This window comes from Mesocricetus auratus, unplaced genomic scaffold, assembly GCF_017639785.1.
Source record: "Mesocricetus auratus isolate SY011 unplaced genomic scaffold, BCM_Maur_2.0 Super-Scaffold_6731, whole genome shotgun sequence".
Lineage (NCBI taxonomy): Eukaryota > Metazoa > Chordata > Mammalia > Rodentia > Cricetidae > Mesocricetus > Mesocricetus auratus.
In genome coordinates this window covers 11,649,789-11,669,086 of record NW_024429185.1, presented here as the reverse complement: position 1 = coordinate 11,669,086, position 19,298 = coordinate 11,649,789, and the positions used below count along the sequence as shown (strand labels likewise).

At 42.2% G+C, this 19,298-nt stretch overlaps 1 protein-coding gene across 4 annotated transcripts in view; it reads right to left on the bottom strand.

The window, feature by feature from the left end:
- Palld (palladin, cytoskeletal associated protein) overlaps positions 1 to 19,298 on the bottom strand; it is a 384,981-nt gene that overhangs the window by 210,717 nt on the left and 154,966 nt on the right. For 3 of the 4 annotated variants that reach the window (XM_040742243.1, XM_040742241.1, XM_013117199.3), the window contains exon 3: positions 1,357 to 1,535. In XM_040742243.1, the coding sequence (XP_040598177.1) occupies positions 1,357 to 1,535 (179 nt within the window). Of the gene's footprint in view, positions 1 to 1,356; positions 1,536 to 13,216; positions 13,343 to 19,298 lie in introns of those variants that run through there. The other variant, XM_040742242.1, reaches the window with a different exon arrangement.

The window sequence follows — 19,298 nt, the reverse complement described above, 5'->3', positions numbered from 1 at the left end:
GAGCCAGACCATTAGTGGCACTTACAATAACTCATTAAGAAATGAGAATTCTCTTGCCCATTAAGTTTTCACTTACGAAGCGCTTTTAAATGTTTACCAGTGCGGTAGAGTGGTTAAGAGGGTGCGATTTGAGTTGGAGGAGCCCCTTTCACCCTTCCTGGGTCTGTTTCTCATTTGCAAAATAGAAATCAGAGAAATGCCCTAAAGGACTGACAGCGCAGCTTAAAGAACTTTATCTGCGTTCCTCTGTGTCTGTGTGTGTGTGTGTGTGTGTGTGTGTGTGTGTGTTTCTGTGTGTCTGTGTGCTTTACAAGTGCCATATGGGTAATAGGCATTACCCATGAACTGTTTGCTTTTCTTAAGAGGACAAGGTTGCTGGAGATTGCTGAAAATACTTATGCAAAGTGGAAAGTCCTTTCGAAGGCAAAGACACTGGGTTTTAGGTTTTTAGTCAGCTGTAAGTGCTACTTTTAAAACTCCTTTGCTAGTTCTTGAAGGAGCTCTAGACAAGAGTTCAGACCTTGTTTTCTTTAGCTTTAGCAATAAAGAACATAATGTAATTAGGCAAAGTACTTGAAAACTGAAGACTAACACAGTAGAGGCCTCAAGTATTTTCATGCTTGTTGGAATTTTAACTACTATTTTAAGAAGCAATTGGTTTAAAGGATAGCCATGAAGTTGCAGATGTAAAGGCAATCGGAGAAATGTGTTGTCTAAAACACTTCAAGTTATTCAAAACTATTGGTAATGGTAACCAAGTTTTCCAATTTCATGAGGCTTGGTCTTGCTAAAATATGATTAATGATTGAACAATAGAAATATTTAATTCTCTCAAACTGCTCTTATAGCATCAGATTTTGAAATCATTCTTACCAACTCGTTCAAGTCTATGGTTAATTAGTGGAAATAAGGGAGTCTTAGCAACAACAACAAAATCACAACGCTCAAATTTAGTAAAAATGAAAACATTGCAAAATACTCATTACTTCTAATACTCATACTTCCCATTAGTAAGTTAACTCCCTAAACCTTTTGTAACTTTGGATGATACAGTCTTTCAGTTACATTTTCATATTTCATTTATCCAAGGAGATAAAAACTAAATTGGGTGCTTTATTCTGTAGATAAATTCAACTTAAATGTGACGGAGACGAAAAGGAACAAGTTGACATGTACCTAGGTGTCAGAATTGTTCAAGGGACGATTCAATGCTATTTCCACAGTTGTTCAGGAGAAATGAGGTTTGACTCATACAACCGCAGCACTGTTTGCACTGGAAAATTATATTCACAGGACCGCAGGGATGCCTGCAAGCCGGAAGACCATTTCCAATTTACCCCTCCACACCCTGCTTACCTTCAATGAACACCTCTGCTGATGTGGTGTCTGAGCCGCTGGGGTTTGTAGCCAGGCACGTGTAGCGACCTGTGTCGTCCTCAAAGGCCTCGGCAATGACCAAGGTGTGCAGCTGGTCACCGTCGGTGTGGATGTGGATGTCAGGAGTGTTGTACAGTTCCTTCCCCTCACAGAACCATCTGCAGGACAAACAGACAGCAGGGATGACAGAAGAATGGGCGAGGCATACGATAAAGCTGAGGCTAGATGCTAAGTAAGGCTCGCATTATGTCGGGAGATGTTTGCGTGATAAAAGTTCTGTGGCAGTGTTATGCATGGAAACCAAAACTAGACCGTGAAATTAATGACTAGACACACCTACCCCATGAAGATTTTCTTCATAAAGCATCTTGCACATTTTAGTCACCTTAAAATAAGTGACCTTGTTGAACTTCTAAAGACTGTTTTGATTACAAAATTAAGGAACTAAAACTCAAAGTGTCTTATAATGTTCTAAAATGAAAGACTTCCACGATGGTTACATTTTTTTTACCTAGTAGTCTTATGTAAGGAAAAGCATAAAAGGAATATAAACTTTATGTTCAAACTATCTACAGTGCTCAGGAAACATGGTTATTAAAGTAATATCTATTGACCAGCAAGATTTCCAAGCACTGAGCAGTATAGAATCTGCCTTCACACTGCTCATATTTACAAAGGTCTCTAGCTAACTGCTTTGCTCTCCTTGATGGAGAGAGAGGGAGGAACTGAGCTGTGACTCATTCTTGCTGGTCAATACTTTCCTTCCCTAATGGTCAAGACATTGTGGCAGGGGCCTGGAGCTGATTGACAGGGGTTCCTCCCATGGTCTTTCTTCTGTTTCTCTAGCTCCTCAAACTCAACAGCATCCTGTCACTTTTACATAAAACAAAACAGCTATGTTCACCTCAAACCTGCTAGATTTTTTTTTGAGGAAAGGTTTACCTGTGTAGCTTTGGAGCCTGTCCTGGAACTAGCTCTTGTAGACCAGGCTGGTCTCGAACACACAGAGATCCACCTGCCTCTGCCTCCCAAGTGCTGGGATTAAAGGCGTGTGCCACCATCACCTGGTGTTTGATGTATTCTTAAAGAAACATGCTAGTTGAAACTAAGAAGTCCAGAGATTCTGGGAATGTATTTTCCATTCATCTTTTAACAACACAAGGCAGGACTCAGAAATTGGTTCTGAGTCTGATTGTCAGTAAAATTCTCTGGGCTTGGCAACCTTTTGTGAAAATATGAAAACACTGGGGACTAATTTTTTATTTGGAGTCCCTGGGTGTAGGTCTATATTTAATTTGAAAACAAAGTTAGTGAAGCAAAGGTCTTGCTAATTCTCAGAGCACTAGCCCCAGAAGCCATATTAAAAGTCACATGCCTATAATAACAAGAGAACAGCCATGACTTCGGGATTTAAAGAAGGTAACACAATGAGCCAACATTGTAATGTAATGTGGCTCATGTCATTTGGGGGCATTCTTTTTTTTTTTTAATTCTGTGTGATAGTTCTTGTTGCATAAAGTCTTGGAGATCCATCCAACTTAAAGCTATGCCATATCCAGTTTCTTCTCTCTTCTCAGAGCCATAGTCCAGGTAGGACTAAGTGTGGTGTTAGCTTTAGTTGATCACTCTAGCTCTACTACTGAATAAATGATGAAACTGTGTCTGTCATCAGACTAATGCTCCTGAATTTCTTCTGCCTGTCACTCCTTGAACTTCAGATCTGTCACTGATGGCTTTGTAGCAACTTCACCTTAGTTTTATTTTCCATTGTTCTTTTTATGATAAGCTTCTGTTTCTGTCAAGTATTGCAGGAGCTCACTATGGCATAGCCCTCGATGGCTACTCTCCTACCATTTTTACCCATGCCTTCCATTCTTTGGAATTCTTTTCTGGTTCTCTGAATTAGTCCTTGTTGCAATCAACCCCTCAAAGACTTGCTCAACAGACAAAACTTCAATTGGACGCATAACCAGTTATCTATGAGAAAAGCAGAGAATTGTGGAGTTTGTGTATATGTTTCGGCTTCCAGGAAAAAGATCTAAACCTTCCATTATAGGAAAATGAATCATGAAAAGGTACAGAAGGTATAAGAAGTGGAAGTTGATGATGACCACACAGTGGAGGTAGCTCAATAGGAGGCCGTAGACAGCTACACAAGTGTGTGTGGAATCTCACCCCCTAATTCTACAATTTACAGCCTGCAAACCTGCTTTAGCATGGTTGTCAGCAAATCCTGCCTTCTACACGTTAGAATTGACTGAGAGGGAAAAATCAAAAGAAGAATATTTTGTGACACTGAAAATTACAATAGCCTCAAACTTTGGAGTCAGTATCTGTTTTTTTTTTTCTTTTAAGTACACACACTCATTCATTGCCTTGTGACTGCTTTTGTTTTATGATGGTGGAGTTGGGAAGGAGTTGCAGTAGACTGTACAGTGCTGAAAACACACTTCCTCTACTTTCTAGGAAAAGTTCACCGATGCTTGTTTTTTGTTTCCGGTACAATAGACCTTGGGACAGCGGCCTCAGCACCACCCGGGAGGCCATTAGACACACAGAATCCTGACCCTCTTCCTAAGCCTACCACATCACTGAGGATCCCTGAGTGCTTCATGTGACTATAACCTTTAAGTGAGGACCTCATATGCCCTGGTCATGCTAACTTGTATCAACAAATCCCCATTCTCCATCCTAAGACCACCAGGCTTCACCTCTCTGGTCTCTTGCAAGTAGGCACATTTACAGTTCTTTTGTTTTCCCATCAGTTCTTAAAAACTTTTAACAACACTTCACTTATTTGATAATTGACCACTACTACTTTTAAAAAGATTTATTTATTTATCTATTTTATATGTTTGAGTGTTTGCCTGCATGTATGTATGTGTACCACATGCACTCTTGGTGCGTGTGATGGACAGAAGAGGGTGTCAGATCCCCTGGAACTGGAGGTATGGATGGTTTCAAAGCACCATGTGGTGCTGGGAATTGAACCTGTGTCCTCTGCAAGAATGACAAATGCTGAGACATCTCTGCAGCTTCACTTACTACTATGTTTTTATAGCTTCTGTATTATTTTCTTTTATCATTGTTCAATAATTAATGCCTTTCTATCTTATTTCTCTACCCGGAAAATGGACTACCTTTTTATTGTGATAATTTCATATATCCATTATAGCATATTTTGATCATATTTCTCCCTCACTTTCTTCCCTCAAGATTCTCCCATATGCCCTCTATGCTTCTCTCTGATTACATTTTTTGAGATAGTGTCTTACTCTACAGCCCAGACTGGCCTGGAACTTACAGTGATCCTCCTGCTTCAGTCTCCCGAGGGTGCTATGATTGCAGGACAAGGTCACCATGCCTGGATTAATAGCTTTTCCTTCCCAATTCTTATCCACCTTTCTTATATGAACTACTTCTTTATTGCACAATAAAATGGATTTAGAGCAATTTTTATTGACCACAGTGTGCAGCAAAGTAATGGGTCACAGTTTACTCCATGGTCACTCAGCCTTTGAGGTTTACGGTTTGCTTTTCTTGACAAAGGCTCTGAGAAGGCCTGCAGAAAAATACTGTACAATGTTGTCTGATCTAGCATTTGCTGAACTTAAAAAAACATGGGGTTCTCACATTACTACCTACTAAAATCCTATGTGCATATTATAGGATGCTTTTCTAGAATACCAGTTCCACAGAACTTGTATTTTTAAGACAAACTATGTAATAGCTGTCAGTATAAGACTAAAAGAATCCAAGCACAGTACACAATACCAGAAATATACTTTAAAGAGTATACTTTTTTTATACCAAAGTCACATAAGTGCTTTCTTCCTTACAACACAATGGAATTAATACCTTGCGCTTATCAAGATTATTGTACTTAGTTTTTCGTATTAGAGACATCTAATGCTACACACACACACACACACACACACACACACACACACACACACTAACATATACACACACACAATTTTTTAAGAGGTGAGATCTTTGATACAGGTTCTTCGGAAGCCCAGGCTGGCCTTAACTCACTGTCTCAATCCAGCACCTTCCAAGGCCGACCCTGAACTCCTGATATTCCTGCTTCTGTTTTCCAAGTGCTGGTGCCACAGGCATGTGCCCTTCCACTCATACTGAAATCAGTCATTCCTGCACTTTCCCATTGTATTAAACTAAAGTTTCTTGCGGATTTATGGCTTAGTCTTTTAGACACGTTCACTGGGCTCTGCAGAGTGGTGTGCAGAGTGTACTATTGTAGCCACCTTTCATTTTCTGTGCTTCTGTTGTTTTGACATCTGGAGTCTTGTAGCCATGGAGAAACTGTCCTTCCCAGGGTCAGTCAGTACCACGAGGTCTTAAAGTGGCCTGCAAGCATGCCTTTCACATGCAACCCAGCCAACCCAGAGTGCCGACTCCTGTCACCTTTTCCATTGGGCTTTTACCCAGGGCCACCGCCTGCTAACCTTTCCTCATGGTCTCTTAGCCAGGTACGGAAAAGTAGGGAAAGGCCCTGTTCCTTGGACCCCACTGACTCATCCAAATGAGCCAACCACCAATTGGCTCATCCTGCTGCCTATTCCCATCCTTCCTATAAAAACTGTAACATTGGCTTCTATCCACAGATTCTCTGCCCTCATTTGGCCTTGCAGTTGGCTTAGTTCTTCTCCCAGTTGTGTGACTTTGTCTCCTCCTTTTGTGAACTATAAGTATAAATGGTCTCCCTTTCCCTCCTCCCTTCTCCCTTCTTTCCCACAGGGTCTCCCTATACTGTCCTGGCTGGCCTTTAGCTGGGAGATCTCCTACCTCCGACTCCCTAGTAATAAACTACCTTTTAACTGCAGTAAGCTCCTGGCCAGTTGGACTCACAATAGCTGACATTTCAAGACTTGGACCATCGCTGGTGCATTAATAAAGCAACAAGTGTATAAAAGATGAAAGGGCTGAACAGATCGTTTAAATCATATCAATGTCCTAGATTTTGCTTTAGAATGTTTATGTCGAGAAGTTCATGCACTCTGACCAAGTCAAGCTGAAGTGTACTTTACACGCATAAACTTAAAACAACGTAGTTAGTGCATGTGTGCCTCAAGAAAGGAGATCAGCCTTGATCACTCTTCGTGCAGCTTGCAGCAGATGTAAATGACCTTCTTTGCTAAGCTAAAACAACCTTTGATTTTTGATGTCTTGACAACCCACATTAGACGAGATGTGTGCTGTAGTCATGTTTGTTTAGATAAGTTTGCACAAAGTCATAATTCTAACAGCTTCCTGGCAAAGAACTCAGCACATTCAGTATTTAGAGGGGAGGTGAAAGTCAGGTCTGTGGACCACATGCTGACCTCCTAATTTTTTCCCACATTAAACCCTCATTGCTAGTGGAGTTGAAGGAAACCAGTGTTGGCATGGTAAACTACATAGTAAGGCACAGCCAGGGCAGTGACACTGACCCCCCTCTCCACCTCCTGTGGCAGACATCACTAACCAATCAGAGTGATGAAACGATCAGAAGCCTCAGCAAAGCAGTTTGGGCAGACTACAAAGCACATAAAGTCAAGGCTTAAGTGACACATGATTGCCATCCCAAGCATGGCCTCTCTCTACAGAACCCAGCCTCCCATTCCCTCGGACCTTCAAAGTCCATTCTGTTTGTGATGAGGTAAGGACAAAGTGGGGGTTTGGGAGCTAGAAGGAAACTTGTAGTATGGCTAAGCAAGAATCAACTGGGTGAAAATTTTACTTTTTTGTTCTTCCAAACTTGAATTTTGAGAGTTAATTTATCTGATGAGTAATACACTAGATGGCATGTTAGGAAACTAGAGTCTTAAGGATTACTAAGTCAACCTACAGTCCTCCGCTCTACCAACTGAGCTATCGAAGGAAGATATGAGGGGATAATGGGGGAGTTGGGGGGAGGGCACGGGAGGAGGGGAGGGAAAGGGAGAGGGACCTGGAACTGACTTGTGAACCAACCATGTTTCTAATCTAAATTTAAACTTAAAAATAAAAAAAAATTAATAATAAAAAAAGGAAACTAGAGTCTTAGCATTGCCAACTTCAGCCACACTCAGAAGTTTTCTTCAACTAACAATCCTTTTCTTCCATATGGGGTATATGCATTCATAGGTGCACTTGTCTGTGTGCGAATGCATTCTTATATAGGCTATGTGTTAACATTGGGTATCTTCTCTATGGCTCTCTAGGTTTTGAGACAGGGTATCTCACCTAACCCAAGGTGCACACTGATTGGCTAGAGTGGTTGGCCAATGAGCTTTGCAGATCTGCCTGCCTCCATTGCCTCAGCATGGGTGTCACAGCTGTGTTCTGCTGTGCCAGCTTCTTACATGAGTGCACACATCCAAACTCAGGTCACCGTGCCTGTGCAGTAGGCACATTTACCCACTGAGCCACCTACTTTGTTTTGAAACTTAGTTTTGATGTGTAACCCAGGTTGGCCTTGAACTTGTAATCCTCTTGTCTCAGGGTCCTTATTTCTGGGGTTACAAGTGCCACCAATGTGCTTGGCCACACTTGGAAAATTTTCAATAAAAAAATCAATCATTAAAATATACAAGTGAAATCTTGTAGTTGCAGTGAAGAGGTGATATCGTAGTTTTTAAATGATAATACTTAAATGTAATATAGTCAAATTAGGGGAAAAGTTGATACATGTCAAATGGCTACTACATGCATGTGCTTTGCATGTAAGACCTCACTGCATGTAAGAACTCATTGCATATAAGAAATTATCTTAGTCTCACAACAACCGTGTGACGTCATTGCGATTATATTTTTAGATACAAGTGACTCTCATGTATCTACAGTCTAGAGAAAGAGGATCACAGAAAATTAAATCTAGATAGTCTCCATTTCCCTCCACGCTTTTCTTCCCCACCTCTCATCAAGTTTTCATCTCTGGATAAGAACGTGTTCTAACAACGCTTCCTGATTCCTACCTTCTAATCTCTGGCTCAGCGGCTGCACAAGGAGTCCAGGGAAACTGGAGATGCCAACCTTGAACAATTAGTGTGTGTGCTAATCCCCCTACAAAAGCATGAATGGGTGTTGGTGCAGGAGTGAACTTGATGTGATCTGTTCTCAGATTTCAAGACCATACATAGGGTGCAGTGATAACTTTACATCGATTGGAAATGAAATGTGTAGAGTTGGGTTCTGTAGTCATAGTCGCTCATTTATTCGGTAGTTTGCTCAGAAGTTATTTGCTCATTCATGAAGTGGCTTATTTACTTGAGCTCCCATTAAGAAATGCCTGGGAACACAGCGATCTACTAACTTGTCTAAAGGCTAACGGAGTGGGCGTGCCAGCTAGAGGTCTAAAAAAGCCAGGATCTGAGGGGTTTGGGTTCCTTCTAGATTGTAAGGAAGCACAGACTCCTTTAGAAATTCTTCTAAAATGGTTATGGATCCATGCTTACAGATTAAAAAACTTGTTTCAGGTAGAGGGCTTTGGTCAAAACCAACTTACTGAGTTCACAACCCTCTCTTTTGATCATAAAGGAACGTAGAAGATAGGAGGAAAAAAGGATTTAAAGTTTTATAGAAAGTGTATTTATTCTATTCTGTGTTAGGTTATGAGTGAAGTTTTTATGTGTGTGTTTCTTTTTGTACACAATGTCCCTCAGTACCTAGAAACTCTCACACATTCTAGATTAAAAATGTGATTATGTCAAACATCCAAGGTTCATATCATGGCAGGAGCTGGAAGTGGTTGAATTGAAATCTAAGAAGGCATTTTACATAGAAAAGTTCCCTATTTCATTATTCACTTTCTGCATTTCAAAGTGAGGTTTAGGGGAACCACTGATCTGCTGTGCATTTAACATTTAAAGCTATCTCTCCAAAGCTCTGGACTTGCTCAGGTAGAGGTCAGAGAGGGTCAGAGGTGGAAAAAGAGTCAGGGGACTTCAGCTGCTTCTGAGCAAGTGGCTGTCCCTCCAAACTGCTCATCCTTTCCACTCTTGGGGATAGAAGAGAACTGAAACATTTACCTCCCTGAACTGTCTTCTTTGTGCGCCCTTGGCAGTGGGTCTCAGAGTGCATGTTGGGGCAGGGGTAGCCATCTGTAAACGCTCAGAGCCCTCGGATGCTTCATGGTAGAGCTATGAATGCTGTCTTTTATGCAAATAAATCCAAATGATAAAACGAGAGGAACCAACAAACACACCAACAAAGCATAATATACACTTTCCGGCTGTAGTCCACTAATGGTTTATGTTTTAAATCCACATACAGCATGACTTGCCTATGAGTTGACTGGTAACTCCATTCTAATGCTATCATTTAGCAAGAAATAGAGATTTTATGAGCGGCAGTTTCTTCTGACCGTTTTTGCTTTATGGGACCACAACTACGCATCTCGGAATTTGTGTGTGTGTGTGTGTGTGTGTGTGTGTGTGTGTGTGTGCCACATTTTAAACACGTGGCTTTGAAGATGAAACAAATTTGATTTATAAATGGCACAAAGCTCCACTAGTGAATCCTGACTAATGCTCTCTAAGGCTCCCGAACAAAGTGGTAAATCAAAGAAAGCAGTTCACGGAAACAAGATAATGTGTGCTGAATAAAAACTTTTGAAAACAGTTGAGATTTTATGTTTTCATCTAAAGTCACTTCCGTTATGTTCCCGGGAAAGGCAAGTCATGCTGAAAAGATGTCTCTTGATTTTTTAAAGAGTGTTCTTTCTCTGTGACTTCTAAGGTTCCTGAGATGATTTCTCTTCAAAGGTGTGTGGATGACAGCATCAGGGAGCAGTCCGGGAACTGCATTCTCTCCCTATGTCCACGTCCGTAGAAAACTAAAGCAACTATTTCTTTACCATCATTATAACAAATATGAAATAAGGGGAAGGGAAACCTCATGATGCAGGGAATTATAGCCAGCTCTGCTTGCAATTCCTAAGTGGCTCACTCTCCTTCAGGAATGGTAGGGCTCTTCCATCAACCCGAGACCCGCAAAACCAAATGGCCAGTTAGGCCCCGCGTGAGCTTCGTTTATGCCTGAACTCACTGTTAGGCCATTGCCATCTGTAAGCACTGCATTTTGTACAACCTCAGTTAAGCACCAATTAATTTTTATGGAGTAATTTTTGTCTTGTCACCAAAGATTTCTTAATTTCTCACATGTGCTCATATTAACCACAAGATGTACCATGTTTATTCTGTCATGTGGATTTATGGGCTGAGCAGACTGAGACAAGTTCTTGTTTAAATTTACGATGGCTATAATTTCTTGATTGCTTAGCTTGAAGGCCAATAGCGAAATCTATGTGGACAACAGATGTACTTTAACCTGGTCATCCAAAAGGGACCAATAAACAAACTGGCTTTTTTGAAATTCTAAGCCCAGGAAAATCGGATAAGACAGACTATGAACCTAAACCAAACTCATGGCTAGCAATTCCTTTCTCAATATTCACTTTATCTCCTTAGGGGCAAAAAGAAACTAAAAGAAAACAAAAAAACCAGAAAAGCACAAGAGGACTGGACCAACTTGGATAAGATTAAACTTTGAAAAGGATTTTATTTTGTTTTGTCCATGAATGATGGTTTTGTGGCAGGACGTTATGATCACAATTGTTTCATTGTTACCCTTATAGAACAACTATAAAAATACTCATGTTAAATTTACACCAAGTATTTATGCTGCCAGAAGCTGCTAAGTCCTTAGATTGTGCTTAAAGTTGTTCACAGCGGTGGTATGGTAGAAAGGATCCCTACGGGAATCAGCAGCCCTGTTTCTTACTGTGTCTGGCCTGTGGAGCCACTCAGGCCACTGAGATCCTGTCATTGTCTCATCTGGGGGTTGACTTCACTACATTGTGAAATCTGAGCAGTACATTTGACTTGCGTTTCCTCCAATGGACCCCAAGAAACTAGTTCTGCTGCCCGTTGACAGATAACACTGGAAAGTTTTGTGGCCAAGACATTTGCAAAACACTGGATTCAACAAAACTAAACATCTATCTCCACTACAGAACTTTCTAGAGTTGGGACTGTGCCAATATACAATCTCTCTGTGAGTGAATTATGGAAGGCAACATTCTCCATCATATTTGACGGTGGAACTTGTGTTTTGAGAATCATGTTGATGGACCAGTGTAGTGTGAGACACATTCTGGCAAAACGGAAACTGAATTGTCACCAGGACCCTGTCTCACTCTGTGAATATGTTACTTAGTAGCTGGCATAAATTTTAGATATAAGGGTGCTGTGGGGGATGGGGAAGATTCTCAACCCCCATGTCACTCAATTACAGACTTTTCGAGTTACACCTGTTAGCTTAAAATCGGCTCATTCTCACCACTTCTCTACCCAAGCCCACAAAGTCAGCATGACCCAACAAGTTGTACTTTAAAGCTCCCTACACTGAAAATTTGTACTAAACGCTTCCAAGCCCTCAAAGGGGGGAAGGAATGGATTACAGAGCCTGGGAATGAGACATCACACGCATAAAAACAGCTAGAGATGCACAGTCAGCTGTTTTGTTGCTGTAGCGATGGCAGGTACTTATTAGCTATTGTTGTAATCTGGATGACATTCCAAAGGGGATAAAATGGGAGATGTTTTATTGGACACTGCTGTCAATCATCTACGCTCTTGGAACCTGTCCATTGAAATGCAGCGATTACCTCAGAATTAAGAAACCTAAAGTGCCCAAAGCCAAAACTGATGTTTTCAACTCTGGGACTGCAGAAGTCAAAATGCAGCTCACTTCTGGCCTCTGAAGAAGCGCCCTTGTAATCTATGCCTATTGGTAAGCAACAGCATTGATTCCACCTTCATCCATCTGGGGGAGAACACCTTTCTCCACAGCCCAAGTTAAGGATGTTTTCATCTAAAATTCCTCTAGTTTGGCATCTTGTGTTGAGCATGCTGTGGCTAGCTGCTCGGGACTAGAATCAAGGGAAGAAGAAACAGAATAAGCAGTAGGGGCCAAGGAGCAAGGGCTATTCCTTTGCCATCCAAGAGGCCTTTCTTCCTGTTGCTCACTTCCCTGCGGGAGCTTCAGTGGGAGGAGGCTCCACCAGCAGAGGAAAGGTGTAAGGAGGGTAGCTTGAACCGCTCGGATTGGTAGCTGTTCTGTCAGAGGCTGGGGAGAGTCCATGGCCTCCTCTCACAGCACAGCTTACTGGTTTTACACTGGTCTAATGTCACTCCAGTTAGGTGTCTCTAGAGTCACAGAAGCAAACACAGAAGCCAGACTGAGTGTGCACAGTTAAACCAGACCCACAGTCAGAAACGCTGTGTTCAGAAGATGTCCTCTTTTCAAGTGAACAAGTGAAGGCTTCCTCCCCCCACTTTTTTTTGCAGCTAACTGCTTTCAGGGCCACCTCCTCTGCTGTCTGTTTTCCCTGTGTTCTTATTTTGTGTTCCTTCTCCAAGTCCATATGTAGAGAAACCAGCTTTCCAGGGAGAACTATAATAAATGAAGTAACACTCAGGAGAGCATGCTTTCAATTCGAGAGGGAAAGTAAGGGGTGAAAGGAAGTGATAACAGACAGCACTCACAGGCCCTGCAGTAAGTCTTGTGCCCGGGATAGCAAATGGCTTCATGAAATTTGAGCAGCAACACACACACACACACACACACACACACACACACACACACACACATACACACACACACCCCACAGCACCACAAACCTACGTACCCAACTACCTGGATTAAACATCTAACACAGTCCTAGAAGCAAGTCCCTAACAGATTCTCAGACACCTTGCAAAAGCTGTTCCTGTGCTTCTAGGCATGCCGGTCATTCAGGTCATTGTCTAAATCACATTTATCTCCTCGCCCGCCATTTGGATCAAGTACATACTTTCAAATTTGTAGACAGGTGAGGCGTTTGTCCAAGAAAGCTGCCTCCCAGTGCGTCTCTTCAGATCTCTCCGGTGTAGCTACTGCAGGAGCAGGGAGGAGCCTCGGGTGTGTGAGGAAGAACAGGAAGTTGGAATTAATTATACCTTGGTGGAGCTGGCCATTTGACTAACGAATAAAATGGCATTTTCACTTTCAGTTGCTTGTTCCGGGCAAATCATTTCAGGCTGACATTTCATCCTGATTGGTCGGCTATCTTTCTTTTTAAATGTGAGAGCTTGCATTATGGCGAGAAACATACTTAAAATTTGGTATTTGTGAAAAAAAAAAGATTTTTTGGGGGGAGGGGTGTTATTATGTCACGATGAAAGCATTCTCCTTTCTGACTGCTGTAGAACTCCCTCCCTCACCTGGCTATGTACCATCGCTGAGTGCTTCCATGATGTGTGTCCCAGAGGTATAGCCATGTGACAATATACAACGTGTAAAGATTGGCATTAGAATCATATATAGACATGTCAAAGGGCAAACATAAACGATCAAATAAATAAAGTTACTAACTTAAAAAAATACGCGTGACTCCTTACTATAGAGCAAAGCATCTTTGAGTACTATGTGATACTGAGAGAGTGTGGAGTTGAGGGGAAAGGCTTTACCATATGGTATCCATTTACTGAAAGAAATTATGATATTCCTATACTTGGATAGCAAAGCAACATAGATGTATTTGGGTATTCTAAAATGTGACTGATGATAAATAACATCTCCATCTGTTTGTTTTGCAGCCAAGGACAGTATAAGTCCTTAGAGCTGGTCCTGTGGAGGAGAGAGGATGCTGAGTCACATGCAAAGCAGACCATCTCTGCTCTCTGTCCCAGCCACTCTCCTTGGAGTTCCATGCTTGTGTCCACGAGGAGAAAGCTTTTTCTTATGGTCTTACCATTTTGATGAGTTACATGTTAGGGAAAATTTAGAAGGACCTTCTTTGGTACTAGACAAAAGTGGAAGACAGCATGCTATGAGTATCTGCTGTTTCACATACATGCCATTGTTTAATTTCTTTGGCCAAGCATGGCCTTAGTATCCCTAAAGCTTTGTGGGTTCCATTGGTTCACTGCCTGTGGATTATTGGGAGTTGGTCTTAAAATTGCTTCTCGGGTCAGGCAGAGAGATGGCTTAGCACGTAAAACCTTGACAACCTGAGTTTGAGCCCTGGATACCCAGCTGAGCCTGTAATCCCAGCATTCCCAAGGCATGGTGGGATGTGAGGACAGGAGAAGTGGTCAGAAGAACTGTGTTTGCTTGGCACAGTAGCAGAAAGAAGAGGGATCGTGCTTCAAAAACAAGGAGAAGGAAGAGGACTGAATCCCACAAAGTATCCTCTTGACTTCTGTGTACATTCTGTGGCACTTGAGGGCTTACACTCACACACATACAGAATGCATAAATAAATTGATTTTTAAAAATTATTAGATCAGTTTTGAAACGTGCAGATAATCACTCAGATTTTAATCGCTCAAATTATTCCGTATGTCCAAAGATGGAATGGGCAAGCTACCGAGTTCTCTGTCACCGGAGAAGTGAAAATGGGAGCTAAGGGGCAGGGATGTTGTAGAGAGAGAATTCAAGAGCTAGATGGATATTTGATTATGGTACTATGCTGTCCCCTTTCTTGTAGTAGTTTGTTGATGACTCATGCATGAAGTTTGAATGAAGCATCTAATGTCTGGTGTGCTGGGTACTAAGAAATGTCAGAGCTCTCTTAATTATGACACATCCCATCCCATAGAGAGTTCTCATTTAACCAAGATAGTGCAGCAGAGAACCTTTGATGAGGGTTGTCTATTGTAAATGTATTAGTTGCTGAATGGAGCTTACATTCAACACACACACACACACACACACACACACACACACTGAATTATTTCCCTCTTTGTAAATAGATTATGTTGTGAGAACATATCTTTAAAAGTGATTTCATAGTTTAAAAACAAACTAACACATAAATTAACACCTGGCATCCAGACTCTCCTCCAATAAAAAGATTTCTGCACTTAATCATTTCCAATCGTAACACCATCTGTATGTGTGTTTCCATTTTTGTTCCTGGGGACCATATTTACCTTCAGCTTATGGACAACAAGCCTCTAACTTTTCCAAATGCTTCTGTTAGGAAATCACATGCTAAGTTCAAATCCAGTGAGGTGTAATTTAATTTTTCAATAGTACACCCGAAGGCATTAAAGAAACTTTTAAAACGTTGCTGTTAGACTAGAGAGTAGTTCTCGAGAAATTTATTTCATGCCTGTGTTTTGATAGCTTTCTGTCCACCACTTTACTCATTTGTTGATACCTGTTTCAGATTTTCCCTAAATATTCTTCTCGTATACATCAACTAAAGGTGGAGGGACTGTCACCCAAGTATGTCTGTGAGATCTGAGTGTGCCTTTTCTGAACAGAAGGAACTTGCTACTGTGGTCATGGTGTGTGTGTGTGTGTGTGTGTGTGTGTGTGTGTGTGTGTGTGTGTGTGTGTGAAGCTTCCTCCCAATTTTGTAACCCCAGACCTTGGCCTCCAGAATAGCATGTGTACTGTATCTGCCTCCACCCCATCCCAGGCATCATCTGTTCTCAATGCTGAGAAGTCAAGAACACCATAGGCACACCATTGGAAAGTGCTTCTGACTAACATGTGGCTGTGTGTTGGTGTAAGCTTTTGTGTGTCTGTGGGTGGGCCCAAGTGTGTGCTCTCATTTGTGCAAGTGTGTGGAAGCCATGGGAAAACCTTGGGTGTTGGTTCGTAGGAGCCCTTCATCTTTTTTTGAGACAATGTCTCTCATTGGCTTGGAACTCACCAATCAGCTAGGTTGACGGTTTGGCTGCAGGGCCCAATGATGCATTGGTCCCCACTTCCTAAGGACTGGGTTTACAAGCCTGTGTCACCAGATAATTGGTCTTCTTTGTCACTGTAGTTTGTTTTGTTATTTTACACTTATTTATGTTTATTTTATGCATGAGTACCTTGTCTGAATGTACACCTGCACACCAGAAGAGGGCATCAGATCCCATTAGAGATGGTTTAAGACACCATGTGGTTGCTGGGAATTGAACTCAGCACTTGCAGAGGAGCAGAGCAGCCAGTGTTCTTTACTACCGAGCCATCTCTCCAGCCCCCCACTTAATTATTTATTTTGTGTGTCTTTGAGTCTGTGGTGGTCAAAGGTTAGCTTGCAGGGATCATTGCAAACTCTTCTGAGTAAGAGGCGAAGTTGGTATTTTTGTAGCCCAGTTTGGCCTGGAAACCGCTGTGCAGGCAGGGTGCCTTCAAATGCTCCCTTGGTAACGCTCCTGCTTGCACCTATATAGTGCTGAGATGACAGTGGGAGCCATCACACCCAGCTTGACCTCCCAGGGCTCTAACTCAGACATCAGTCACCAAGGAGAGTGGCCGTGCCTCTTCCTACCTCATCTTCTTGCCGGGAAACATCATTATGTTTTCTGAGTGAATCGGAGCCAAAGCCCTTAATACCTCCAAAATTCTGGTGGGATTAGAAATTGTTCTGGCTGATGACTAAAGAGTTCGCGTTGAACATTACAGAGAAAACGTTAAATCTGCTGCCAGGTCATTTACTGCAATGTTAAGAGCTGCAGAAATGAGTCGGCTCAGCACGCTGCAGTCTAATAATGTAATTGTAGCCGGTGTGCGGAGGAGATGATGGGACAGCCTCCTAACACAGCTCTCGAAGGGGTTTATTGATGCCTGCACAACAGCTTTTCAGTGATTCACATAACCAGCGTTTACGGATTCATCCCCAAGTCAGCAAATAATTGACTCCATCCTTTGGATTCTGCATCAGCCTCCCAATCACAATTAGCTAAGTTAAATCATGACCCTCCAAAGGCCTTCCAAGCCCTGCATGTAGGATCTGATTTTCCAAACTTTGGGCCATATGTTTAACGATTAGAAAGTCATGGTAAGTGCACTAGTAACGCCAGAACCAATGGGCTACATGTAAATAGGGCATGAAAAAGGGAGAAGGCTGGATAGGTCAATGTGACTACTGTCAAGTCTGAGACCCTGAGTTTGATCCCTGGGACTCATCTGGAAAAGAGCGAGACCTGACCTCTGCAATCTGGCCCATGGCATGTATGCCCCAACCCACCTCCAGAACATGGATAAATGTAATAATTTTTAAAGAGCAAAGCCCAAAGATACATAGAATATTCAGTGCCCCTGTCCATAAAAAGGCAATAAAGATATATTACTGGACTTTGTAATATTCTAACACAAACACACCACCATGTGTTCCTAATGTTGGTGGAGGCAGGGGGTGGCCATAGGTTTCTGTCTGGGAGCTGTGTGACCCTACACTAGGGAAACAAGCACATTCAAAACACATTGAAAATTGCCGTTGGCTAAGGTGGATTTGGGGCCCCTGTAAGCTCTTCGGAAAAGAATACAGCAGCTCTAAGGATGTATGCTGTTTGACGTACCAGTTTCATTTCTATGAAGCAATGGTTTTATATGCTCACAGGTCACAAAGACACAAAAAGACCAGTAATAAATTTAACACTACTCTCACATGTATACACACACATGCCACAGCACATGTGTGTGGGAGTCAGGGGGCAGCTAAAGAGTCTGTTCTTTCTTCGTATCACGTGGGTTCCAGGAAACAAGCTCAGATTGTCAGGCTTGTCAGCAAGTCCCTTAATGGGCTGAGCCTTCTCACTGCCCAAGAAACACACTTTTTAGGTCTTTTAGGTCTTTTCTGTTTTTGTGATTTCTCTTTAGAAGGTTTTATATGTTTGTATATGTGCATGAGTATTCTGGTGAGTGTGGGTGTGCACGCCTCCATGTTGATGTCCCAGCACTAGGACTGCAGATGCACACTGCCACATGTACCTAGCTTTGTGTGAGCTCTGGGGATTCAAACTCAGATCCTCAGGCTTGCACAGCATAGGCTTACCCCTCCCCTGCCCTTTTGTGGTCTCTTAAATCCACACTTTATCTGTATTTCCATTCTACGGCAATGAGGCTCAAAGAGTACAGTGTATGCTTAGTGTATGCTTAGTCTGATGTGAGCTTGATCCAGCTTACAGTCACGCTAGCTAGCGGCTGCTAGTTTTACGTTAGCTCACGGAAGAAGTGTAGAGAACATGTTAAGGTGTGTTTCTGACTTTGGAGGTGTGCAAATACTAGTTTTCTACATTTTCCCATTAATATATTTATAATATTTTATTCTGCACATGAATCTTGACCTTGCTATAAAAGCCTTTGCATGCTTTCTGATCACACGGTCACAGAATTACACTGGACCTGACTGAAGACAGCTTGGTGGCATATTAAACCTTCACACTCATGTACAATCCTAGAGCTAGAACTACTGATCCAAAGAGATTTTTAAAAAATTAAAAATATATTGGTATGAGGTTATCAGATCCCCTCAAACTGGAGTTCCAGGCAGTTGTGAGCTGTCATGTGGGGGCTGGGAATTGAACCCTGGCCCTCTGAAGAGCAGCCAGTGCTCTTAATGGCTAAGCCATCACTCCAGTCCCACAAAGGATTTTTTAAAAATCACATCCTGCTGCAGAGTAGGTGCAAAATGCCACACTATGTTATAAACGATGCCATGTCGAATGTGACACTTTAGGGTAACATTCTCTTATGTTCTCAACAACTTTGGAAAAAGTGCTTGATTCTGTATGGAGTCAGTGTCTCAGGAGCAGGATGCCTCTCAGTCCTGAAAGGATTCTCACAGATGCCAGAGGAACCTCACTTCCACCCCCCTAGCAGCCTGGGGCTGGACCTTAAGCATCTTGCTTGACACAGAGAGAAGAGAAGCTAGTTAGGAGTCAAAAGGAAAACTTGAAGATGGAGGAGAGCACAAGGTATCTGCTCACAGGCAGCGTGTACTCCGGTGGGATGGGTGCGAGAGAGAAGACAAACACTGAAGTAACCACATCAATAAGCAAGCGGGTCTCTAGAGCCTCTCTCACAGCCTTGAAGAAAGCACATTGCGGTCCAGAACTGAGAGGTGTCAGGTCAGGGAGCTGTGGAATACGGCGATCTCATCTGAACAC